At 38.3% G+C, this 27,436-nt stretch overlaps 1 protein-coding gene, 1 long non-coding RNA gene and 1 pseudogene across 8 annotated transcripts; all 3 read right to left on the reverse strand.

The window, feature by feature from the left end:
* LOC126632057 (disease resistance protein RPV1-like) overlaps positions 1 to 14,965 on the reverse strand; it is a 28,772-nt pseudogene extending 13,807 nt beyond the window's left edge.
* Positions 845 to 8,612, reverse strand: LOC126632073 (uncharacterized). 5 transcript variants are annotated; one of them, XR_007626564.1, is made up of 9 exons: positions 8,328 to 8,612; positions 8,087 to 8,243; positions 7,934 to 7,990; positions 7,761 to 7,838; positions 7,596 to 7,675; positions 7,365 to 7,484; positions 6,803 to 6,896; positions 6,422 to 6,470; positions 845 to 944 (listed from the first exon to the last, which is right to left on the reverse strand). It is a non-coding gene; the product is annotated as an uncharacterized LOC126632073 (long non-coding RNA). The 5 variants fall into 5 exon arrangements; XR_007626560.1 differs by having other exon boundaries at positions 8,087 to 8,165; positions 8,328 to 8,610; XR_007626561.1 differs by having other exon boundaries at positions 7,365 to 7,507; positions 8,087 to 8,165; positions 8,328 to 8,610.
* Positions 14,966 to 15,748: 783 nt separating the features above from the next.
* Positions 15,749 to 23,713, reverse strand: LOC126632058 (phosphatidylinositol 4-phosphate 5-kinase 8-like). 3 transcript variants are annotated; one of them, XM_050302277.1, is made up of 10 exons: positions 23,545 to 23,711; positions 22,000 to 22,141; positions 20,838 to 21,905; positions 20,416 to 20,583; positions 18,976 to 19,141; positions 18,589 to 18,699; positions 18,310 to 18,497; positions 17,274 to 17,428; positions 16,552 to 16,720; positions 15,749 to 16,217 (listed from the first exon to the last, which is right to left on the reverse strand). In XM_050302277.1, the coding sequence occupies exons 2-10, from the start codon at positions 22,014 to 22,016 to the stop codon at positions 15,926 to 15,928; spliced, it is 2,334 nt and encodes a 777-aa protein (XP_050158234.1). In that variant the 5' UTR covers positions 22,017 to 22,141; positions 23,545 to 23,711; the 3' UTR covers positions 15,749 to 15,925. The 3 variants fall into 3 exon arrangements, with proteins under 3 accessions (XP_050158234.1, XP_050158235.1, XP_050158236.1); XM_050302278.1 differs by lacking the exon at positions 15,749 to 16,217 and adding an exon at positions 16,249 to 16,371 and having other exon boundaries at positions 23,545 to 23,713; XM_050302279.1 differs by lacking the exons at positions 15,749 to 16,217; positions 16,552 to 16,720 and adding an exon at positions 16,798 to 17,144 and having other exon boundaries at positions 23,545 to 23,713.
* Positions 23,714 to 27,436: the final 3,723 nt, after the last annotated feature.

Genomic DNA, 27,436 nt, shown 5'->3' on the forward strand with positions numbered 1-27,436 from the left:
TCTTATGATCAATGAAGTTACTCCCACAAGGATGCTTAAGCAATGAAAATCACTCACAGGTAATATATGAAATTCAAAAAACCACAACAAATAAAAACTCACAAGGACTTGCTTAAAAAGTGCTTCTCGCAACAGTTTGTCCATATGAAATTCAAATGTCAGATCGAGATCTTTCAATGTGGTATTCTCATCAATTTTATCTGTCTGTACATCTTCCAATAGTTGAACCCTTCAAATCATAACGGCTATGAATTCGTAATTCAGTGCAAAACATATTCCCCATTACCATAAACCGTACCTAAAAACAATGCATTTAGAATAAATCACACCAACCGAGGCGACATCCAATGCAGAACTGCAATCTGGGAGAGTGATAAGTAGCTCAATACCTTTTTTCCACCTTTAACGTTATCCGATGGAGCCCAAAAAATTTTGTGACGAGAGTGTTTTCATGTTCGTCTACATGGCTATAATATCTAGGCAGCATCTTCAGCATAACCTGCATATGAATTGGGAAAAAGAAAATGATTCATAATTCCTTTCACCATCCTTCCCAAACTTGGACGAGATAAGTTAGTTGCCGAAGATAAAGCTAAAAATAAAATAAACAGAGAAAAGCAAAATCTAAGTCCTCATATGGAGCTGATTGATCTTTTTGTTCGAGTAAGAAGCAAAAGGAATATCAAGGGTAATTAAACGGCTTGGCATGACAGGAATTTTGAGTACAAAGAAGTTATCGTGCGTGTGTATATAGCATAGAAGTTTGCATGAGTTCAAACCTTCAGTTCAGTTTTTCTTAAAGTCTTGATGAAAAATCTATCATCATGATAAATATAGAAAATATTGCCACTTTCCCAGGAGAAGAATTCTCTCGTAAACCATCGTCACCACAAATGGACATCATGTACTCTGCTGCATCTAAGTTAAACGTCTCCCTTAAATTCCTGAAATGCGAAAGTTTCATCAGGCAGAAAGAGATCCAATTGCTTATTTGCGCAGATACAGCGGAAACATAAACTTGCAACGATACAATGTCCATATGGTTAAGACATGTATGACTCCAATTAAACTTGAACATAATTGAATATGACTCCAATTAAACAAGAAATTAAGTTTTAATATAAATGAATCAAATTTACAGATTTAACAGAAACAGTGTCATTTTTAAAGTTCTATATCTGCAGATTCTCCATAAATATCGCAATTACGGAGGCCAACCATGTAAAATGCAGGTACAACAAGCACATTACCTAAAGGAAATAAGTTGATTAGGTCTTCTTGTGATGAAGCTATTATCTGCTAGTTTATTTTTAGTGCTTCCAAATGCTTGAGTTTAGCTATTAGGACAAGGACCAATAATAGTTTATTTTCAAAACAGTAACCTGCATATGGGAACCCAAACTCCCCCTCCATCGGTAACATCTTCAACTGTGCATTACTATTATTCCCAAACGCTTAAACTATTAGAGCTTGAACCAACTGACTGTTAAAGTTGTTAGGGTTTTTCGTTACTGCTAGGGTTCCCTGTATAGCTAGGGTTCCTAGTTTTAAGGGTTGTTATTCAATAATCCCTATTCTTGAGGGACAAGTATGCATTTTCTGTTTTGACATAGTCTTTACCACGATTATAGGAACTGTAAAATCGTGGGCAGTTGTTATTTCCTTTCAGTTCAACTGTAAGGCTATTTAATAGCCATGATGGTTGTTTTCACAAAAATAAGAATTCTCTCTGATTTCTGAAAGCTTTCAGTGTTGCATTGCAGAAACTCCTACGTTTTTCTTGGTTCTAACATCTGGTATCAGAGCCCCGCTACGGGGCCTGATCAAAAGTTTGCAACCTAGGTGCTAGAGTGAAGAAACAAGACATGGCGTCTAAGAACAGTTTTGTGCAACCAACCATTCCAAGGTTCGATGGACACTACGACCATTGGAGTATGCTGATGGAAAACTTTCTTCGTTCCAAAGAGTATTGGAACTTGGTGGAGTTTGGGATCACTGCTGCAGCAGGAGGATCGGAATCCAGTGAAGTACAAAAGATGACTCTGGATGATTTGAAGCTGAAGGACTTGAAGGCTAAGAACTATTTGTTCCAAGCCATAGATCGGTCAATATTGGAGACCATCCTGAAGAAGGAAAATGCGAAGGATATATGGGACTCTTTGAAACAAAAGTATCAGGGAACTGCACGTGTAAAATGTGCTCAATTGCAGGCTCTTCGCAAGGAATTCGAGGTGCTGCACATGAAGAATGGAGAAACAGTCAATGATTATTTTGGGAGAACACTTGCCATAGCAAACAGGATGAGAATTCATGGGGAGAAGATGAATGATGTGGTAATTATAGAGAAAATTTTGAGGTCCATGACCCCGAAATATGATTATGTAGTTTGCTCCATTGAAGAATCCAACGATCTGGATACCTTATCTATTGATGAGCTTCAAAGCAGTCTTTTGGTCCATGAGCAAAGGATAAGTCGACATGTGATGGATGAACAAGCTCTCCAAGTCACTCATGGAGTCCAACAAGGAGGACGAGGTCGAGGAACTTCTCGAGGAAGAGGAAGAGGACAGGGTAGAGGGTTTGACAAGTCAACCCTAGAATGCTATAATTGTCATGAATTAGGGCATTTTCAGTGGGAGTGTCCTAAGAAACCTAAGGAACAGAAAGCAAACTATGTGGAGACAAAGGAAGAGATGCTACTAATGGCACTGGTGGATATCAAGGAGGCAACAATGGAGCACTTATGGTTTCTGGACTCTTGATGCAGCAACCATATGTGTGGCAAGAAGGACATGTTTTGTGAGCTTGATAACAGCTTCAGGTAATCAGTCAGGTTGGGAAATGATTCGAGTTCAACTGTGCAAGGCAAGGGAAGTGTGCGAATGGAGGTGAACGGTATCATACATGTTATCACAGGTGTTTTCTACGTGCCTGATTTGAAAAACAATTTGTTGAGCATCGGTCAGTTGCAAGAAAAGGGGCTTACAGTGCTAATTCAGGCTGGAAAATGCAAGATCTTTCACTCTGAAAGAGGACTAATTATGGAGACCACGATGAGTCACAATAGAATGTTTACAGTGTTGGCTCGTTGCTCTCCAAAGGAACAAAAGTGTTTTTCCTCTCTCATTACAGATCAAGCAAATCTATGGCACCGTCGCTTTAGACATCTCAGTTGGAATGGGCTTAAAGTACTTCAACAGAAGAAAATGTGAAAGGATTGCCTCAATTCACAGCCTCTCAAAGGGTGTGTGAAGATTGTTTGGTAGGAAGACAACATCGAGATCCATTTCCCAAAGAAAGCTTAGGGAGAGCCTCCGAGATTCTCCAGCTGGTGCATGCAGACATATGCGGACCAATTAATCCTACTTCGAACAGCAATAAGAGGTATCTAATTACTTTTATTGATGATTTCAGCATAAAAACATGGGTATATTTTTTGATAGAGAAGTCAGAAGCTTTTGGCGCATTCAAATCCTACAAGGCACGAGTTGAAAAAGAGACTAGGGTATTTATAAGAAGTTTGAGAACAGATCGAGGAGGAGAGTTCACCTCGCATGAGTTTGCAAATTTCTGCCTTGAGAATGGAATTCACAGGCAACTAACTGCAGCTTATACCCCCCAACAGAACGGGGTTGCAGAAAGAAAGAATCGTACCATCATGAACATGGTGCGAAGCATGCTGTCAGCAAAACAAATCCCTAAAACTTTCTGGCCTGAAGCAGTGAATTGGACTGTGCATGTGTTGAATCGATGTCCTACTCTTGCTGTGAAGAACAAAACACCGGAAGAGGCTTGGAATGGACACAAACCGTCTATGGATCATTTCAGGATTTTTGGTTGCATTGCACATGTCCATGTACCTGACAACAAAAGGGTGAAGCTCGATGCCAAAAGTTGTAAGTGCATATTGCTTGGGGTAACTGAAGAATCTAAAGCATATCGACTGTTTGAACCTGTTTCACAGAAAATAATTATTAGTCGAGATGTTGTGTTTGAAGAGGATCAACAGTGGAGTTGGGGAGACAGGCACAAGGAAGTCATAGTAGCAGAACTCGAGTGGGACATTGATGAAGAGAATAACACATCAAGGGAGGAGATCGACCTCGAGTCTAATGAAGATGAAGTCGAGGGAGAGACTGAATCCGAGACAGACCCAAGTGACTCATTAATTGAAAGAGACATTCAGAGTGATGAGATATCACCACACATGGGACGAACTTGGAGACCACCAATGTGGATGAGAGATTATGAGACGGGTCAAGGCCTATCTGATGAGGAGGATGCAAGCATGGCTCATTTGGCATTGTGTATTAAACAGGATCCCACAACCTTTGAAGATGCCGTGAAGTCTGAAAAATGGAGGCGTGCTATGGATCAAGAAATACAGGCCATAGAGAAAAACAATACATGGGAATTGATGGAGCTACCACCAGGAGGGAAAACCATTGGGGTGAAGTGGGTGTTTAAGACAAAGCTGAATGAGAATGGCGAAGTGGACAAGTACAAAGCCCGTTTAGTTGCTAAAGGTTACTGTCAACAGTATGGAATCGACTATGCAGAGGTGTTTGCACCAGTAGCTCGCCTAGACACCGTTCGAATTGTCATCTCACTTGCTGCACAAAGGAATTGGGTGATCAACCAGCTTGATGTAAAATCTGCATTTCTGCATGGGGAGATTGATGAAGAGGTGTCTGTTGATCAGCCACCGGGATATGAACAGAAGGGCCAAGAGTCAAAGGTATATCGACTCAAGAAGGCTTGATATGGACTTAAACAGGCCCCTCACGCCTGGTATAGTCGTATCGAGTCATATTTCATCAAGGAAGGATTCAACAAGTGCCCTTATGAGCATACCTTGTTCACAAAGTCAGCAGAAGGAGGTAAGATCTTAATAGTATGTCTCTATGTTGATGATCTCATATTTACTGGCAATGATGATGCAATGTTTGAACAATTTAAAGAATCGATGATGGTTGAATTCGACATGACTGATCTTGGAAAAATAAGATACTTTCTTGGTATTGAAGTGTTACAAAGTTCTGGTGGGATCTTTATCAGTCAACGAAAGTATGCTCAAGAGGTCTTAGAAAGATTCAACATGGATCAGCGTAACCCAGTGATAAATCCTATGGTTCCTGGTTTTAAACTCACGAAGGATGAAGAAGGGGTTGAAGTGGATAGCACTGCCTACAAGCAAATGGTGGGGAGCCTCATGTATCTGACAGCCACACGACCTGATCTGATGTTCACTGTTAGTTTGATAAGTCGATACATGGAGCATCCAAACGAGTCTCATTTGCAGGCAGTAAAAAGAGCTCTAAGGTATGTGAAAGGAACTGTTGATTTGGGGATATTCTACAAAAATGGAGGAACTGAGGGGCTTACTGGATATACGGATAGCGATTATGCAGGTGATCAAGATGATAGGAAGAGCACCTCAGGTTATGTGTTTATAATAAGCTCAGGGGCTATTTCTTGGTCCTCAAAGAAACAGCCGGTTGTCACTTTATCCACCACTGAAGCAGAGTTCATAGCAGCAATTTCGAGTGCTTGTCAAGCCGTATGGTTAAAAAGGATTTTGAAGAGTCTCAATCAGGAGCAATATGCTCCAACCCTGGTGTATTGTGATAATGTTTCGACAATCAAACTTTCAAGGAATCCTGTGATGCATGGTCGCAGCAAGCATATTGATGTAAGGTTTCATCTTCTTCGAGACTTAGTCAAAGATGGAGTTCTGGAGCTAGTGCAGTGTTCAACTCAAGAACAAATTGCAGATATTTTCACAAAACCGTTGAAGGGTGATGTTTTCTTGAAGTTGCGAGGCTTACTGGGCGTATGCAAGTTTTCAGAAGTAAACTGAATGATTGAATATTCAATTTAAGGGAGGATGTTAAAGTTGTTAGGGTTTTTCGTTACTGCTAGGGTTCCCGGTATAGCTAGGGTTCCTAGTTTTAAGGGTTGTTATTCAATAATCCCTATTCTTGAGGGACAAGTATGCATTTTCTGTTTTGACGTAGTCTTTACCACGATTATAGGAACTGTAAAATCGTGGGTAGTTGTTATTTCCTTTCAGTTCAAGTGTAAGGCTATTTAATAGCCGTGATGGTTGTTTTCACAAAAATAAGAATTCTCTCTGATTTCTGAAAGCTTTCTAGTGTTGCATTGCAGAAACTCCTACGTTTTTCTTGGTTTTAACACTCACAGGCCCCGATCCCGATATCTTCAAATATCATGATAGGCACGTGCTGGCCGTCACCCGAGAGTGATGAAGCCATTTTAAATATGCACACAAATAAAATATGTCATTACGAAGAAATACACCAATACCGAATCATGTTTAGAGCATACAACTGATTAGGAATAATAAGAAAAAATTATTAGAACAGGGAATGGGTCCTACATACAGAATACTGGAATATACCTATGCGGAATTGACTTGACGCCGGGATCATGTGCCACGCTTCTAACTCCTGAGGGGGCGCAAAAACTAAAGGGTGAGTGGACCATAATTTATACTAATACGAATAATATGAAAGCCAATTCCTTTCTGAACATAATAACCCCCTGTTTTGAAAACACACACACACACACACACACATATACATACATATATATATTCGTAATTTCGTAGCAATGAAATCTTCTCTAAATATGGTATCGAAACGCTCGAAGGCAAAACCCAAAAATCTCATAACTCAAATCAATGGTAGTGTAGCCCCCCAAAGGCAAATCCGTAAAACATATGTAAATCACCTCAATTATATACTCAACTAGGGGTATCATAATCGTTTGGAGGCAATACCTGTCCATCACCAAAGATGAAGCTGTACGACACTGGTTACGCCAGTGAAAGAAACATGGTAGGCCCCATCACTCGAAGGTGAAGCTGTACGACTCTGGATTACGCCAAAGAAGAAAATATACATAAGACACCGACAATAGCCGTGGCTAGTGAAGCTGTCCGACACTGGATAAGCAACTGTGTCCTATGTCCATAAACGTCTACATACCCATGTTGTGTGTATGTGTTGTATGATAACCCGCTAGATAAGCATATAAAACATAAATCACATTTTCCATATCCAATCATCAGAGCTCAAATGCTCAAAGTATCAATTCTTAAACCAATATAAATCATATTCATAAATCCGTAATAATTCATAACCTTTAGAAAAATGTAAATTCGATATTCATAAATATTTCGTAAAGCAATTTAAATGAAGCATAACTTCCGGAAACCATAAACTTAGAAATCCATAAAGCATAATATAAGACATGTTCAAATCATGAAATATGAAATGCATGTTAGACTAATGGTTATAAAATATTCAATTTGAGAAGGGGTCCAGAAGGGGTCCACTCACCGCTAACGCGAGCATAATCCATAATAGGTGCATAGTCCAGGTTTGTATCCCTTATATTGCACCTGATGCCGTTAGAGACCATTATCTCTAACGATACCTGCCCTGGTCGTCGAAGTTCGCCTGACATCGCAGATTTCCCATAACTTTATACAGACTTCATATCAGTTCCATTCCCATGTAAATTAATTCCAAAACGCAACCTATAGCTCAGCAAAAAGGTTTAGAATTTACCTATAGTCGAATTCAAGGAGTTGGAAGGTTGAATCCACTTCAGATTCAACATGAATTCGCAGGATTTTCCTTGCCAGTTTCTGGAAATGGAAAAGACATATGCATGCACAGGTGATTATCAAGATTTCCAGTCCAAGATGATTCAAATAAAATTATAGACTTCACCTAATAAATAACTTCGAGCAATCCTGGGTGAACGGAACTCGGGGTCGTCGAGTTTACTTCGGTATACTTCACCAGTTTCTGGAAATAATAACAAAGACCACCCCAGAGGTGAAATTCTCCCAAATTTTCATTTAATCCCAGCTAAAACTTCACACAGAGGTTCAGAGATTTACCCAGTCGTCGATTAGGAATGAATTGGTCTTTCATTAGTTGCAACGGCACCGGTGATGCTTCGTTGGTTTCCGGGCAGAAAATACAGAACATGCATTAGCTCCAGTCCTTCGAATTTAACTTGAAATTAACATGCAGAGTATGGGTTAAGCTACCTGAGTTTCGAACGTGACCAATTCGAGCTCATGGGACCCCAAGTTCGACGGGTTCCTCGCCGGAGCTCCACGCCAGAAGCTGGGGTGAAGAACAAATAATCACAGAGATCAGAGACCCAGATTTAATCCGAGATGCTAGAAGACATTACCTCAGATGCTACAGTTGAAGAACAGAAAATTACAGGGGTTTTAGACCTTGGATTCCAAGTCGATTCGAACATGCAGGGCTTGAGGATGATACCTGTGACATTATAGGGGAAATCTCGAGCCGAAACAGAGATTGGAAGTCTGAGCTCCTCCCTGAATTCGGTGAGAACTATGAAGCTCCTTGTTCAGCTCCATTCCGTCATCAAACTGGACATGCAACCCACCATTCGATTTCCCAGGCTGCGTATAAGCTTAATTTGAGGGTTTAGAGGTACGATTTAAACGGAGGTTTAGGATGGCATCATGGTGGTGGTCTGTGGCCTTCGGTGCAGATAAGATAAAGGATACAAAGTTACCGTATGAGAGTATTAGAGAAATTTTTTAACGTGATTAGTGCACGGATGTCACGTATCATTGTATAAATAGTAAAATATGTATATTAAAAAGTTAATGTAAATTTTTCACAATTTATACGAAAACAATCAAAAATTTCTCAGCGCATGAGGGGAGGAGGACACGGGAAGAAGGGCGTGAGTCCCACGGCCGCACAAAATCCCACCCGAAATAACAAAATAATATAAATATCTAAAATAGTGATTTTGTAAATTACCTTTCGGAACGAAAATCATACCATTTGGGGACAGAACAAGACTTCGCTGCTGAAACATCCTGCTGATAACCACTCACACGCGAACTCATGTCCAAATTTTGATTTTTTTAATTAAAATTTGAATACGTATCCGCGTGTGATAGACCATCAGCAGCGAAGTTGTTTCCTTTGGGGAGGGGTCGTTACACCAACACCCGACATTATTCTATATTCTGGAAGTCTGCAAGCAAGCTCGGATATAAGGGCTACTTGGTGGAAGAACTCCAGAGACAAAAAGAAGAGGTGTTGCGAAGGAAGAAACAAGAGGAGGAAGAAGCATGGGCGAGTCTATTGGTTGGGAGATATATGCTGGATATAAGTCAACAATCTGTGATAATTTATATATGCTAATAAATAATAAATGCAATAGAAACTAACAGAATATAAACTAGAATATGAATTATAAAACAGACAACTTGAAGATCGAGGCTTGCGTACCGCAATGTCCTTGAAACAGAAATTTCGTCCCTACTCTGTGCTTGTAGTTCTACGGACGTCTGCTTCACCAGGATTCAATGATCAAGTTAAAATTCCAGCACCGGAAAATTTAACTTATGGCGAATTTAGTGTGGTTCTCTCATTAAGAAGGTTTAGGAATGTAGAAGATGAAGTTGATTATTTTCTGTGTTTTAAATGCTATGCAGATGGATGTATATATAGCAGATGGATGTTTGTTTGCAACAGGTATGAGAATGGGGTGTGACTGTTGGGAGACATCTCTTCAGAGGGGTGCTTTGCTCTATGTTCAGAAAGAACTCTCAGACTTCATCTGAAAGGATGAGTCTTTTCATAAAAAAAAAATAATTAATTAAATTCGAATTTAATTAAAAAATAATTAAGTAAATCCGAAAAATAATTAATTATATATTAATTACCAAATAATTAATACACCCCAAAGCCCAACCCTAAGGGTGAGCCCAATTTTAGTTTCCAGGCTTATTACTCCAATAACTTTTTTTAAAGGACAAAGCCTTATAAAGTGATAAAATCTTTTGGAAATGGCCAATGTGGGACAAGGAAATTTCTACTCAAATTTCCAACAATATATACTACTTCAGGGGGCCATTGGCAAATTATGAACTGAAGTAACGTCTGACTTTGGTTGGATAGATGGATCCCTTCTCTTCCTTTTGGGCACCTTATTCCGCAATGTGCTGGGTCGGTTTCTACGAATACTCGGGTGGACACACTAATTTAGATTGCTCGGAGCTCCGCTAGGCTTATCTGGCAACCAGTTGCAATGTTGTTTGTGGGGTTTTTGTTTTCGAACGTGAGCGATTCCATTCCCCCTTCATGGTTTCATCCAAATGTATTCCCCTATGTTCTTAAGCACCTCAACACACAATTAATTATTTGATTTAGACGGTCGCCACTCGGCAGTTGATTGCATACCTGTAGAGTCTCTGGTTTTTACAGATTTGGCCACTTTCCTCCTCAATTCTAAGTGGGGAGAGATTTGTCAGTGCTCGAAGCACGAGTCGGTACATCACATGTCATAATATGAAATACCAGCTTATGTTTTGAGCACATAGAAAATTTTATATTTTGTCTCGGAATTGGAAAATGATTGAAATCCGTTTATATTCTTTAATATTAAAGAACTTATGACCTACTTTTATCGATAGTTAATTAAATTTTAAAAGTTATGATATGGTTCAATCACGCATGTAGAGGTTTTTCTAAAAGTGCCCTGGATGAGATCTAAAATTGAAGAAAATTCCACCTTTTCGAGATGGGATTTCAAAGAATCCGGCAACACAGAGAGGAGCCCTGGCCAAGACGGAGCTCTGTAGTGGATGCCGATGATGTTTTGGAGGGTAGTACATGAGTCAAAATTTCAGAGTTGACTAAATTGAGAAAGATTTGTGCACCCATTGAGATTGAGAGCTGAAAGGCACGCCCAATTACAGAAAGTGTCGGGAAGATGTACAAGGCTTTCGCAGTTTCGCAGATTTAATGATACAAGCCGCTGAAGCCGTTCAATCGAAGGGGGAAGCTCTCTGATAGATGTTCCATCCAAATGCAGCTCTGTTAATTCTTCCATATTTTCTTCAATGCTTGGAAACACCTCAAATTTTGTACAACCAGAAAGATGGAGATAATTTAGGGATTTAAGTTGACAAATGCTAGTTGGAAGACTCTTGAGTTCCTTGCAATTTTTTAGGTTCAAATATCTCAATTCCCTGAGATTATTAATTGATGAGGGCAGTTCTTTAATTTTTGACCCGGATAAATTAAGCTCTAGTAGTTCCTCCATAACTTCTAAACTATCTGGAAACATCTCAAGACTCGAGCAGCCAGAAAGATCAAGGGTTATGAGAGATCTCATATGAATGACGCTTGAAAGACTCCTGAGTTCTTTGCAATCTTTCAGTTTAAAATATCTCAACCCCATGAGATTATTAATTGACAATGGCAGTTCTTTAAGTTTTGATCCAGATAAATTAAGCTCATGTCGTTCCTCCATAACTTCTAAAACCTTTGGAAACATCTCAAGACTCGAGTAGCTAAGACCAGAAAGATTGAGGGTTTTGAGAGATCTCATATGAATGACACTTGCAAGACTCTTGAGTTCCTTGCAATCTTTTAGTTTCAAATATCTCAACCCCGTGAGATTATTAATTGACGAGGGCAGTTCTTTAAGTTTTGATCCAGATAAATTAAGCTCTTGTAATTCCTCCATAACTTCTAAAATCTCTGGAAACATCTCAAGACTTGAGCAGCCAGAAAGATCAAGGATTATGAGAGATCTCATATGAATGACGCTTGGAAGACTCTTGAGTTCCTTGCAATCTTTTAGTTTCAAATATCTCAACCCCATGAGATTATTAATTGACAACGACAGTTCTTTAAGTTTTGATCCGGATAAATTAAGCTTTTGTAATTCCTACATAACTTCTAAAATCTCTGGAAACATCTCAAGACCCGAGCAGCCAGAAAGATCAAGGGTTTTGAGAGATCTCATAGGATTGATGCTTGGAAGACTCTTGAGTTCCTTGCAATCTTTTACGATCAAATATCTCAATCCCGTGAGATAATTAATTGACGATGACAGTTTTTAAATTTTTGATCCGGATAAATTAAGCTGTAGTAGTTCCTCCATAACTTCTAAAATCTCTGGAAATATCTCAAAAGACTCGAGCAACCAAAAAGATCAAGGGTTTTGAGAGATCTCATACGAATGCTTGGAAGGCACTTGAGTTCCTTGCAATCTTTTAGTTTCAAATATCTCAACCCCGTGAGATTATTAATTGACGAGGGCAGTTCTTTAATTTTTGACCCGGATAAATTAAGCTCTAGTAGTTCCTCCATAACTTCTAAAATCTCTAGAAACATCTTAAGACTCGAGCAGCCAAAAAGATCAAGGGTTTTGAGAGATCTCAAACAAATGCTTGGAAGGCTCTTGAGTTCCTTGCAATCTTTTAGTTTCAAATATCTCAACCCCGTGAGATTATTAATTGACGAGGGCAGTTCTTTAATTTTTGACCTGGATAAATTAAGCTCTGGTAGTTCCTCCATAACTTCTAAAATCTCTGGAAACATCTTAAGACTTGAGCACCCAGAAAGATCAAGGGTTTCAAGAGATTGCATACGAATGCTGCTGGCTAGAATCATAAGATTGTTGCACCCAGTCAGATCCAATAAAACAAGGTTTGTAAGAGTCGAAATAGATGGGTGAACCTCAACCAAACTTATACAACCTGCAAAAATTAGCCTCTCAAGATTTGGCACCTTTGTGAAGTCAGGGGTTTCCTTAAGGTATTCACAATATCTTAAATTGATGAATTTCAACTTTCCTAGCGTCTGTTAAAACATTCATGAAAACATGCATTACTTAATAAGACATCTCGATCAGAACCCAAACATTTAAAAGAAACATATACATGTAAATGGTGATTGTCGGTACCTGCGTGCCTTCCCAAAGTCGTTCAATGCAACCATATTGCATGTCAAGGTCAACAAGATTTTTGAATTGAAAGTTGGATGGCAAAGACTTAAGGGGGGATCCAGGCCAAGAGAGACACCTCAACTCACGAGAAAGAAACTTTAAGTGCCCAATCAGGTGGTGTTTGCCGTAAAAATGACAACTCCTCAACTCATGAGGAAGAAACTCTAAGTGCCGTACAGAACGACCGATCCTGAGAAGTCTTAGTTGAGTCATACTATCAAAAGCTTCAGCATTTAAGCATACCTCATATGAGTCCGACAAATCCAGGATTATGCTTTCAACTGCTTCTGTACCCTGTGCAAATCAAGGTGAGGTGAATCATGCATCTCCAGTTCCCCCCTCTGTGAGACAGCTATGAGAGCTCGATCAATTAGAACTCTTATACCAGTATGAGGATAGAAACCACAACCGTCCAGAATTTCAATTGCATAGTCTTTTTGCATTCCTTTAAAGAAACATGCAATATCTAGAAAGATGTCCTTCTCTGCGTCATCTAGTCCATCGAAGCTTGTTTTCAGCACATCATGAATTTCCCTATGTGGGATTTTCCTTATTTTTTCTAACACATCTTCCCACTCGCGTACAGTTTTGTTATCAAGAAAAGCTCCCAAAACTTTGAGTGCTAAAGGCAGACCTTGAGCATATTGTATAACATGCCACAAAAGATAATCATAATCTCTGGTGGGTTGGTTTGTTCTGAAGGCGTACTGCCTAAAGAGTTCTAGAGCTCCAGCACAACTGAAAATCTTGGGGCTATATATCGCATCAGCTTTGCTTAGTAATTGTGCATCTCTAGTTGTTATAATGATTCTACTTCCCCCGCCAAAAGAATGTTCCTTTCCGAGTAAGGCTTCAATTTGAGCTAATTTGTCTACATCATCAAGAACAAGAAGAAGTTTTTTGTGACCAAGGTTTTTTTAACATCACCTGGAAACCATTTTTCGATATGTTGGAACTCCCCACCTTGTTGCCCGAGATACTAGATGGAAGTTTTTTCTGCATATGTAGTTCACCATGGTTCATGAAACCCTCCTTGACATTTTCAAGAAAACAACATGCTTCAAATTGACAAGCGATTTTGTTGTAAACAGCTCTAGCGATGGTTGTTTTGCCTAAACCACCCATACCCCATATTCCTACAATGCGAACATCATCCAACTGCACCCCAGGAGGATCAGGATGTAATCGTAAATGCATTTCATGAATATGAGAATCCATTTCAACCAAGTCATTATCTTTGCATGGTGTTGATGAGATGTGCCTCAATTTTCTAAAAACATCTTCCACAATTTCCTCCTCAATAAGCTTTGCATCCTCCCTGTCAAATTCAAAATAAATAAATAAATAAACAACCAATAAAGAACAACACCAAATAACAAGTTTTCATCTGCTAGTTCCCAAAAAAAAAAAACGAAAAATGAAATCTAAAAACTTAAAACAATAACCCCTAAACCCTACAAAAATCTCAAAATTAATAGGAAACTAAAACAAATTAGAATTTACTCATAGTTTCGCGAATCCCAGCCGGATAAACTGGTGGCAATTGTAAGAGCGGATCTCCAGCTCTGAACCTCTTCCATTTCAGCGTTAGAATCGTGATCGTGCTGAGCAAAAGCTTCCGCGAATCTTCCCTTGAGTTTACGAACATCAGACGGATCAACTTCGTAGAAAATGGGGAGTACAATCTGGTTCTTGGTAGCCTTGCATTCCAAGATTTCCACGAGTTCTTTCAAGCACCAAGTGGAAGAAGCATAGTTTTGAGAGAAAACAACAATCGAAAGCCTTGACTCTCGAATCGCTGTCAGGAGCTCGAAAAGGCGGTCGCCCTTTCTGAGCTCTTGGGCATCGATGAAGGTGTTGATTGGTTTATGACGCAGAGCTCTGTAAAGATGGCTGACGAAGCCCTTACGAGTGTCTTCCCCTCTGAAATTGATGAACACATCGTGTTTCCATTGACGGCCAAAAGAAGAAGAAGCAGCCATTGATCGAGCAGCTAAGATGAAGAGGAATTTAAGAACAGAAAGACTCGATTGACCTGCAAATTGGAGGAAAAGGGAAAGAGGAAAGGAATGCTTTTATGTTTTTCGCATCTTCGAAGAAACAACGGTGTCGGTCAAAAAGAGATGCTCAAATTTCATTTTGTTATGAGACCCAGGCCCATGAGCATTCACTATCCGATGATAATTCTCCCGTCTTATCTTAATAATTTGCACAATACATATAATGTTATGCTTAATATCTATTTAAATCATCAATTGTAGCATCTTTTTAATAGAAGTAGTATCCTCGAATGCATGTGGATCTTATTTGTATTAAAAAGATGATACAAATGATGGTATAAAAGTTAGTTTGGGTTGCTGTGCTGTAAAAAAAACATTGTTTTAAGAAGTAGAGGTAGAACGGCTTCTGCTATTCTGGATCCATAAATTTAACAAAAAACACTTTTAAAATAATTTCAACAATGTCTAACCAGCCCTAAATAGATGGTAATAGAATTTTTGTTTAAGATGACTCTTTCATACGCATTTCTTTAGCCTAATTTTTTAAAATTACCTATCATATTGTAGTAAATTTAAAATTTGGTATCAAATTATAATTTTATTGCAGAGATCGTTTTTGTGGTTGTTCAAAGTTCGAATGGGGGTGGTGATGGACAAAGAAGTGGAGATAGAGGTGGTTGCTCGGATGGCAGGGGAATAACAGGATGAACACTTTTTTTTTTATCAATAATTTTTTTTTTCCAAAGTAATAATTAATTTTTTTTTATTATTTTTCCACGTGGTGCAAAAGTGTCAGCCTCATCAGTACAAATATGAACCCATATTTGCAAATCATTATTTAATACTCAATTTAACAAAATTTCTAAAGGATGTATGATATTGAAATGAAATGATAAGTAATGTATGACATTGAAATGTTTTCAAGATGTTGTAAGCGGTTGCAATTAACCTTAAACTTGATGAGGTAAAACGCAATTTACTCTGGATTTTATGTACTAAATACTGCTATTCATATATTGAAATTTTAGAATATACAACTTTACAAACAAATGATCGCGCAAGTGACTATGAACACAAAAGAAGGTAAGAAAACGTTATGGCAGGTCCGGGAAAACTTCCTCCAAGAAATTGATGAAACGTTTAGCGTACAGCTCCGGTTCGACAGCAGAAATGCGTTGAGGCCCTTGAGGGTCAATATTCTTGAACGATTTGTAAGCATGCTCGAGTTTCTTTTTCGCATTGTATTCCTGCAGTATGTCGATTATCCCCATATAAAGAACCACGTCATAGAATTCAAAGAGTTCTACTTCTGTTGAATCGACCTCTTCCTGCGCAGGCTTACGTTTGGCCTGGGCCGGCATGTTTACGCCTAATTGCACCCTTAACCTGAGAAAGATTCAGCTGACAGTAACTATGTGCTGCTCGAACAATGAATGAAACACCGAATCCAACAACAGTTTTCAAGCAATGAATTTCTATGTTTTCAGCAATCTAATTACCATTGCTTGACCGTGCTACTAAGTTACTCGCATAAGCATAACTATCCAAATCAGATGAAAGTTGATTAGAAGGTTAGGCCGCATATCATGAATCTTTTAGGGTGTCGTTTCACTCATACCAAGGTAACAGAAGATCCGAATGCTTATGGCATCAAACTTCAAAATATATCAGAGCGCAAAAGTGCGAATAGTAAGTATAAAAGTACAAACAATAGAAGTACCTTCCTGTACCAGGGAGTAAGAGATCGACTTCTTTGTCACCGAGAGAATAAGCTTTCAACGGACTTCCTCTGATGTGAGGACCTGGTGCAGTACTGACAGAGCCAGGTTCATGGGTTACCAGTAGAAGACCTTTAGGAGGAATCACAAGCTCCCCTTGCAAAGTCACACCTATTCAAATTGGAATATAAGTTCAAATATGAAATACGTAAAATGCGAGGAGATAAGGGAATTCAGTTGGTATTAAAAGCTTGGCTGGAGGGAATTCCATTCAATGTCATTTTCATTATGTTTCTTTCCCATTTCTTCATTCTTCCAAGTGCGTGCCATTTCGAAATTATGAAAATCAAGATTCTAAAATGCGATAGGCGCTAGTTGGCCGCCTAGATGTCAATAACATGGTAAGGATAAATGTTCCACCCCTTTAGTGGCGTGAGGATGTTCCAAATCCCAAAATGTCGACCAATACTAAAGTCTGTTTGCCCAAATTTTAAATTGTAATAAGAACTAGGCCAGTTGCCGAGTTGTCATTAATTGCTCAGATTTTCTTTTCCTACAGTCCTTTTTCTGCATTTATTCTGAGTGTATGACTTTACTGTTTCCAGGGAAAGAAATCATTAATCGGAAAACTATTCGCATCACCAAATAGAAAAGAAATCAGAACATACGTAAAACAAATACAAGTTCATTTGAAAAGTATTTGTAATCAGAAGGAGATGCTTACCATCTTCAGCAGGTAAACTCTCATGGTTGTGCATTGTAGGAGGAGGTTGTGAAAATCCCTTCAGATCCTCGGGAGCTCTAAAATGTAGACCCAACAGAAGGCTATAATCGATAATTTGCTGAGATTGTAGAAACATGCAGTCTAGTGATATTTGTCTGCAAAACAAAGAGGAGGAAAGATTCCAAGAGATTATAAAATGTGGAAGACCTTACTCAGCCAATTCTTATTAACATTCTCATTTTGGGGACACATGCATAATCGATAAGCAGCAAATCTATGAGATGTGAACACACAATGTATTATTGAGTATAGATCTACATATAGCGTTAAGACTTCGTAAGAATATCAAGCTTGTTACCGGAAGAACAAAATATAGTACTGAAAAGTAGTGTTATAAATGAAAAACAACAACATAAATTGCAGAAACGTAAGAGAATTCTTATATCAAATCCATTTTGATCGGAATTCTAAAATTGACTTAAAGCTTATTGAACTGACTAATAGCATTTGGAACATGTTTTACGTTTCCTGTCTTAACATTGAAAGTAAATAAACTAATCAACCACAGGAGATTTGAAGCATTTTAACTTACAAATCAACAAGGCAAAGAATTGATTTCCAGGGACTACACAGTTTCCATGTACCAAGATGCATGATACAAATTTACCGGTGAGGTTGAAATATCCCTCCAACCGGCTTGGCTCTTCCTCAAGGCAAGCTTTACAGGTCAAAATCCAAAGATAGGATGCAGAGGACTGGAAGAAGAAACTAATGCAGGACATATATCTAAGGGTTAGATTCTATTGCAAGTGGTTTTGGAGAATTAGACCTCGGACCGAGTATGTTATATTGCATAAGTTTATTAATCTTATGATCAATGAAGTTATTCCAGAGAGATTGTAACCGAAAAAAAAAGTTATTCCAGAAGGATGCTTAAGCAATGAAAATCACTCACAGGTAATCACTAATACCTTTTCTAAAACGTAATAAATGAAATTAAAAAAACCGCAACAAATAAAAACTCACAAGGACTTACTTAAAAAGTCCTCCTCGCAACAGTTTGTCCATATGAAATTCAAATTTCAGATCGAGATCTTTCAATGTGGTATTCTCATCAATTTTATCTTTGTCCGTACATCTTCCAATAGTTGAACCCTTCAAATCATAACGGCGATGAATTCGTAATTCAGTGCAAAACATATTCCCCATGACCATAAACCGTACCTAAAAACAATGCATTTAGAATAAGTCACACCAACCGAGGCGACATCCAATGAAGAACTGCAATCTGGTAGAGTGATAAGTTGCTCAATACCTTTTTTCCACCTTTTAACGTTATCCGATGGAGCCCAAAAATTTTTGTGATGAGAGTGTTTTCATGTTCGTCTACATGGCTATAATATCTAGGCAGCATCTTCAGCATAACCTGCATATGAATTGGGAAAAAGAAAATGATTCATAATTCCTTTCAACATCCTTCCCAAACTTGGATGAGATAAGTTAGTTGCCGAAGATAAAGCTAAAAATAAAATTGAGAAAAGCAAAATCTAAGTCCTCATATGGAGCTGATTGATCATTCTGTTCGAGTACGAAGAAAAAGGAATATAAAGGGTAATTAAACGGCTTGGAACGACAGGAATTTTGAGTACAAAGAAGTTATCGTGCGTGTGTATGTAGCGTAGAAGTTTGCGTGAGTTCAAACCTTCAGTTCAGTTTTTCTTAAAGTCTTGATGAAAAATCTATCATCATGAGAAATATAGAAAATACTGCCACTTTTCCCCGGAGAAGAAATCTCTCGTAAACCATTGTCACCACAAATGGACATCATGTACTCTGCTGCATCTAATTTAAACATCTCCCTTAAATTCCTGAAATGCGAAAGTTTCATCAGGCAGAAAGAGATCCAATTGCTTATTTGCACAGATACAGCGGAAACATAAACTTGCAACGATACATTGTCCATATTGTTAAGACATGTATGACTCCAATTAAACTTGAACTTATTTGAATACAACTCCAATTAAACAAGAGATTAAGTCGAAATATAAATGAATCAAATTTACAGATTTAACAGAAACAGCATCATTTTTAAAGTTCCATATCTGCAGATTCTCCACAAATATCACAATTATGGAGGCCAACCATGTAAATCCAGGTACAACAAGCACATTACCAAAGGGAAATAAGTTGATTAGGCCTTCTCGTGATAGAGCTATTATCTGCTAGTCTATTTTTAGTGCTTCCAAATACTTGAGCTTAGCTATTAGGACATGGACCGATAATAGTTGAATTTCAAAGCAGTAACCCGCATGTGGGAACCCAAACTCCCCCTCCATAGGTAACATCTTCAATTGTTCGTTACTATTATTCCCAAACGCTTAACCTATTAGAGGTTGAACCAACACCCGACAATTATTCTACATTCTGTAAGTGTGCAAGCAAGCTCGAATATAAGGGCTAATTGGTACTTCCGAGGCCAGGAAATCATTAAGTGTAGGTAGCATCCTATACTTACCTTATTCATGCGCATAAACCAGTACTAAAAGCTCTGCTGAAATCCACTGTGATGGAGGAGGCTAGTGCTATGTTACAAATAGTGGGAAGTTTCATTGTTTTTCATTAGTCCTAGAAATCAATGTAATTCACTCAAATAAATTTAAAAGTGGTCAGGTGTTGGTGATGGACAGTAAAGAAAAAACATAGGAGCAGGACAGAAGGCAGTTATATAACATTGAAAAAAAGAGAGATGCCAAGAGAACCACTGTTGCGGTCAACAGATGTGTATTTATTTAAACATTTTGACACACATTTTTGCGGTTCCCATTGTGTAACTTACTTTTTTCAAGGATCCGAAACGTCTATATTTCAATTCATCATTCATAGATCATTCTTGTAAATATGAGACAAATCCGTCTATATTTGTAGTGAAGAAATGTACTGTGCTATTCTTCCAAAACCGATGGGTTAATGGTTCATGTATTGTGCTGGATGAAAGATAACAAATCGGACTCAAGATTTTTCCATTCATTGAGACATATGTAGACAAATATGCACTGATCAGAAACCAAACAATCCAAATGCATGATGCTCATTATGTCACTCACTTTCAGAGGTTAGAAAACGTGGATACGACAACTATTACCTGAAGACCATCGGACAATAATCTTTCCAATAGAAATCAACTGAATAATGTGGAGGTGTAAACTGAGAACCCTTTCTAGGGAAATACATTCTTATTCTGGCTCGATCTGCAAAATCAGAAGGTCGAACTTCACGTACAGGAACTGGTGTGATCTTCCCAACAGTGTACCTGTGAGCTTCAAGCAGAATATTTAGTACGTGTAAAATAATGACTTCAGCAGAAACAGATCTGCCCAATATTTTTTTATACTGGCCGACGTCAGGTAAAATATTGAGAGATCAGTGCCGGTGAATATGCATGAAATCAGAAACATTGAAGATTGAACACACATGCAAACCAGATGTTGAATATCAAACCGTCACTTTTGTGAACATCGTAGTATTAAAATTTAAGACTACAAAGGTGTGGGTCATGCAATTTACCTGATACCGAGTTGCAAATTAAGCATTAGATAATAGCTTATGTTGGCTCCAATCATGTCAATACATGAACTCTTTGGCATCACTGAAACATTATTTCGTTGTTTACTTTTCCGGGATATCTCTGTATGATTCCTCTCTCTCTCTCTAACCAACACCCCTTGCACATATTCTCTCTCATAAACTGAAGTGTTATTATCTCGCATCTCATGTTCAATATCCTCAGAGGATTGGGACAATGAGCTTAAGGAGTCATAACGTATAAAATCTCTAGAAGGATAGCGATCGGTCCAATTTTTATCTAATGACATGGCCTTGCGTGATATATGCCTCGAATTTCTTAAAATTCCACCAATAGACATTTTCTCTGAAAAACTGCACTTGACAGTTGGTCTAGTGTTGCCTTCCGTTGAATTTAGCAAATGTCCAGACAACGAGCTTGGCCCGTCACTGCTATATCCTACAGAGCCGCACCACTTCTTTAGGGACGGATGTTTAGTTCCTGCTGGATAAAATGTTCCTTTTCCATCCTTTAGGCCCCGACTCCACGTTCCAAAATAATATCCTCCGTCAGGAAACTTGTAAACTCCACACCCATCTCTTAACCCATTTAACCAAGAGCCATTGTACAGATCACCATTTTCCCATTTCATGATCCCTCTTCCACACATTTTCCCGCCTTTCCAACTCCCAATATATGTATTCCCACTACTCCACAAATACCTACCACTACCTTCCTGTACTCCTTCCTTGCACGATCCTTCATAGATATCTGAATTCCAATACTGTTTTTTTCCCATCCCGTGCTGAATATTCATCCTCCAGGAACCCTGGTAGAAAGAACCATCAGGTCCATTAAAAATGCCATAACCATGAAGGTAACCTCCAGAGAAATCACCAACATATTGTGCTCCTGATGTCCAAATTAGCTTCCCTTTACCTGTCATTTTCCCTTCTTCCCAATCACCATCGTATACTGTTCCATCACACCATGTGTATTTACCGTTACCATGAGGCAGAGTTCCCTTGAAATTTCCAATGTAGACATCTCCATTTGAGAAGGCTTTCTCGCTATGCAACAGATAAAAAAAGAAAGATATCATTTATGGAACCTGGTTTATAGATCAAAGGAGAGAAGATAGAGAGATAACCTGAGAATTATTACCTTACAGCGTACTCCATGACAGCATATAACAATTAACTCAGCTGTACTGTATAGCATTCACAGACTTCATCTTGTACAGGCTTTCTAACTATAGACAGATCATCAGGTAGTATAACAAATTATCTTCAATCAGCTTCACCATCTACGATAGAAGCAGCAAGCGGGTTTTGGGACTCAGTAATTGAAGCACATACATCAAACGAAAAATCATATATCATATTTCCCATTTTGTGATGCCAAAAAGAGGAGATAGTGGACGCAGATTCTGATTACTTCTGCACTAGCAAAAAGATGTACGATCCTTTTAGGTTATCACACATTTGTATTACGGTTGCCAATCGTATAGGATATTATTTGCAAATAGTCATCTTTTTTTTTCTTAATTCCAATGCATTTTGACTTCTATGTCTTAAATTATGAGGTACATTATAAAAGCTTAAGATGCTGAGTTATAGAAACTTCGAGAGCTCGTAGCTTTCAGAAAGGAATCTCAGGTGGACGCGTCTAAAGCAAACACTACACATCGAATTCCAAACAATTGTAAGCAACAAACCCAAAGGATTTAACGTAAAAGCACAGTTTCTTACTGTCCTAATCATCTACTTCCAAACTAAAAACCGTAGATCTTATATCTTTCTTAACATCACTATATGACTTCATTTTTTGGATAAAAACGAATTGCAACAAGCTACCAACAGAGCACAGCTTCTTACAAACGAACACTACTTGCAGCATGTACTAAGTGTATAGACCGTTGAAGCACGTGAAGTACCACCTCGGAAACCTAATGAAATTGAAAATACTGGGCCACTACACCATCTCCGAAACTTCGACAACAAATCCAACACTAATTTATAAAATGACAGAACCTAAATTTCAAATAATTTTAATTATGTAAACTACTACTTACCCAGACAACGGATTATACAGCTAACCGTTGTCTCCTTCACAGTAATTTTACAACATGAAAACGGTCTCATGATCATAATTTTTGAAGCCTGTGACATGGTATTGGTAAGTATCCAATAATCAACTACCTTTTACAGAAAATTGATGCAGTGAGGTAAACTATTCCTATAACATTGGATAAGTAAAAGATATACAAAACACCAACGCACGTTCGCAACTACTTAGGGCTTGTTTGGGAAGTGTTTTTAAATGACTGAAACCGCTTTTAGAGAAAATGTTTTTAAAACCAATTCTTAGTAAAAGCACTTCAAGCGCTTTTGGAACTTGGAAATATTTTCTCTAAAACCGCTTTCCGTCATTGAGAGACCTCACCCGATAAATTGAACTTCTTTTCCTTTCAAACACTAATGAATTTTCGACACAATTATCAGACAAATGATCCAACAGATTATTTATTGGTAAAGTTCCAGGGACGGTCTAGCGACCCACTAATAATCAACACCGATATTATCCTCAACTTAACCGTCCAACAGGTGCAGAGTTTTATACAAAAAGGAGTATGCGTAATTAGTAGTAGAACCATTCAAACAAGTAAATAATTAGTGAGTTAAACGAGGAGGAGCAGCATGAACTCACCTGGGTTCAGAAGAAAAACTCGATTCGAGAACCGAGACGAACTCTCAGCTCACTGAACCGGATTCCGGCTTTCAAGGACCGAAATTTAAGTGATCATTCGGTTTGAAGCTGTTTCCTATTTTTTCGCCAGCTGGGAATGAAGAACGCAGAATCAAAGGAAAACGCGACAAAACCCATCCGAAAAACAGAGCCTTGATTCCGTTGTTAAGGAATCCTGCCACGTGTAATGCAACCGTAGTTTGGGACCCACATCTTTGTTTTCTTTCTCCTCTTACTTCATGGCATCACCACGTGGAATGTGATTGACGGACAGACAGAAAGAGAGGGACGGGGAAATGCGTGGGAAATGGATCCTCTCTCGGACAAGGATTGTCTGCCTCCACTTTCGATACTCTCCTGTACATTTCTGTTTGTATGATCATGGTTAACCTATATTAAAATTTTATATTACTATTTATTTTAATTTTATTATATCTATAAAAAATAATATAAAATGTTGACGTGATTTAACCGTGACTACACAAAACAGGAGGGCACGGAGGGACCGGAAGTGGAGGGCTGACAATCCATTTTAAAAGTTATAATAATTTTAATTGTTTGATTACATTTTAAAAGTCTCATGGACTTGGTAGAAGACATCCGGAGAGGATCCTTCCCAAAAGCGTGTACCTGCGTTGTACCCGATCTAGGATTCTAAAAGCAGCCGCCGACTCACACCAAGTTTACTGGCACGAAAAGTATAGTATGGTTTACCTGGGGGCTGAGGGGGTCGAATCGGGTGTGTCTCGGCGCACCAAACGACGTCGTGATTCGTGTGGGGAATTGGATTCCATTGGTCGCTTCAGTCTTCAGCTAAGCCTAAAAGCCATGTGGAATAGCCTCTACTTGCAACCGACCGGATTCTCTCGTAATTGTATTTTAAATCGTTTGAAAAAAATTGCATGCAACGGATAAATTATTACCACATTCTTATGTAATAATATATTATTATGTGCAATTATTTTTTCATATAAAAATGTATTATTAAATAGAAATTACACGTGAGAGTAAAAGCATTTTATATATTGCTCTCCAATTTGAGGCATCCCCTTATAAAAATTCGGATCAATCAAAATGGGTTTGCCTGAGACTCAATTTCAAAACGAACATGTGACGCAAACAGGCAGTCAATAATGATATGTACAAGATAGGTCCTCTTAAATTATCTTAAGTAACTGAAGAAAATTGAGATTTCACTATAAAATCAATTGTTAATATAAAAAGTAGCCAATTAGTTATAAGCACACGCAAGATCCATTCTTTCTCCCGATGTGGGATTCACTCTCAACAGTAACATGTGCATGAATCCCTTTCTCCTTGTTCATAAGTGTTTTCTTTGTATTTACACACATATATAGATGCATAAAATACCTACACACATACATACGGGATTATGCAAGAACCTTGAGTTTTGAAACTGTGGCGGTATCTTGTATTTCAGGAACTGCGTTCCTCCTTACTGTTTCTTCCCGTATCGTACGACTGCTGTAACAATTCTATTTTTTTTCTTTCCTGGTCAGGACAATGCAGGGTTGATTCCTGAGCCTGCTGTTAAAAAGTTAGCAACTGCCTTTATCAAGTTGGGAAATATCAGTTTGATAAATGATGTTTTGACGGCAGTTGATGCTTCTGGCTGCAAGATTGATCAGGTGAGTATCGTGCTTGTCAATAAGTTTTTTCAGAAAGTTTGTACTTCTTTTTGCTAGAAGCACTGACGATCAGTTGCTACGCGTGCATATTTAGAAGAATGACGAGTCGGTCATGGTCACATTTTTTGCTAGCATGGGGGAATCATCAAACCCTGCATTGCTGCTAGCAAACCCTATCGCCTTCCCTCAGGTATGCGGGCTGGGGTATACGGGCTGGCGTAAACAATGTCAATAAATATGCAGAGTTGTGGCGAAAAATCTAAATAAGCAATGAAATCTTCGATGTCTATAAAATGTTCAGTGGAAGCTTTTCACCTCTTCTGTTTCAGCTTTGACCTTTTCAAATCACTCTCAGTCTCAGTTTCCTTCTGTAAAACTTACTAGTTCAATGTTTCACTTCAATTGCATACCCAAACAATTGTGGGATGCATGTATTTATAAATTTATAATACTGTCATGATTACAGATTGGGTTTGAAAACCCTAGATACAAGCTTTCAAAATTCAAAAATACAATCAGAAACCAAGGAAAGGATTACAACCACAGGTTCAGATTACAACAGAAAAACAAAGGGAAATCTGGAAATGTAGCCATTTGAGAACCAACTAAAGAAATATAACCTATCTTTCTCACTTATTATAAAACTAACCAAAATTGAAGTTAAAAAGACTTAATTACCCTTAAGGTGCATATTGAATTACTTAAACGATCAGCTTTGACTCATACAGCGGAACCTGCATTCCACCGCTTCCATGGTTTCATTCAGCCATCTTTAGTTTTATCAGCCCGTTCGGTCATCTTTATATCTACCACTCCATATGGTAAAACTTTGTAAAATATTCTGAAAAAATAAATTGCAGCAAAGAATACTGTTGAATAAGTGGCCAAGTGGCCAAGTGGATAACAAAACAAAATGCTTTTGGCTATTAAACAAATCAAAAGAAAAAAAAAGGACAACATGATTATGTTTCTTCCTTGTTTTGGGGAGAAAAAAAGGGCACTTTGTCTAAAGTTTTTTTCTTTGGCATATGTGAAAAGTCACAGGAATGGCTGCAGAAAAACATAGAGCAGCAAATAAAGAAAGGGAGAGAATTGGTTGTTGTGCTTCCACTTGTTGCATTTGGTAATGAAAGAAACCGAGAGAGAAGCAGAAAAATAAAAGGCAGCAGCCCCATTTTGAAGAGAAGAAGAAGGTGATATTTTCTTTGGTTAATAATCATCCACCAAGGTAGTTGTTGTTGTAATAGCTTTGAGCTTTGTATAGAGAAGAAATTAATCACTATATTTCTTTCCCTATTTGTTTCTTTGGTGTGTGAGAGCTATTGGTTGTATTCGGGTTTTTTGGGTTGTGAGCTTGCCAACACTTTGTAAACTCCCATTTGGTTGATAGTGGATTATTAGGTGAGCTCCTACTGCTCCGAGGACGTACTCCAGTTACACTGACTGTTGAGGAACCTCGTTAAAATCTTGGTGTTCTTTTATATTTTGTTCTTGCATTCCATTTTATATATATATGTGGGTTAGCTTGAGTTGGTTCCAATTGGTTTGGTGCTATCCCAGCACAACAATTGGTATCAGAGCACTGGTTGCTCTTGGGTACTGTCTAGTTGCCAAAGATGTCAGACGGGCAAGATGAAAATCCTTTTGGAAGCAGCTCCGGTTTTGCAAGAATTACGATGCAAAATGCAAAGTTCGAAGTGGAAAAGTTTGATGACACAAACAACTTCGGGATGTGGCAATGTGAGGTCAAAGATGTGTTGGCTCAACAAGATCTACTTGCCGCTTTGGGAGAGAAGCCAGAAGCTACGTCGAAGCCGGAATGGGAGAAATTAAACTTGTGGGCTTGCTCTTCAATTCGGTTGTGCCTTGCAAAAATTCAAAAGTATTTTGTGATGCGGGAGACATTGGCAAGTGTGTTATGGCAAAAATTGGAAGACAAGTATATGACGAAGAGTACAGAGAACTGTCTACACTTGAAGAAAAAACTCTACCACTTCCAATACAAAGAAGGTACAAAAATGATTAGACACCTTGATGCTTTTAATAAGTTGATTGCCGACTTGTTAAATTTAGATGAGGATATTAAAGATGAAGATAAGGCATTAATATTGTTGAATTCCTTGCTGGACTCTTATGAGCATTTTGTTACCACTATTATGCATCGTAAAGAAACTGTGAAATTTGAAGATGTGTCAAATGCCTTG

This window comes from Malus sylvestris, chromosome 8 (genome assembly GCF_916048215.2).
Source record: "Malus sylvestris chromosome 8, drMalSylv7.2, whole genome shotgun sequence".
NCBI lineage: Eukaryota > Viridiplantae > Streptophyta > Magnoliopsida > Rosales > Rosaceae > Malus > Malus sylvestris.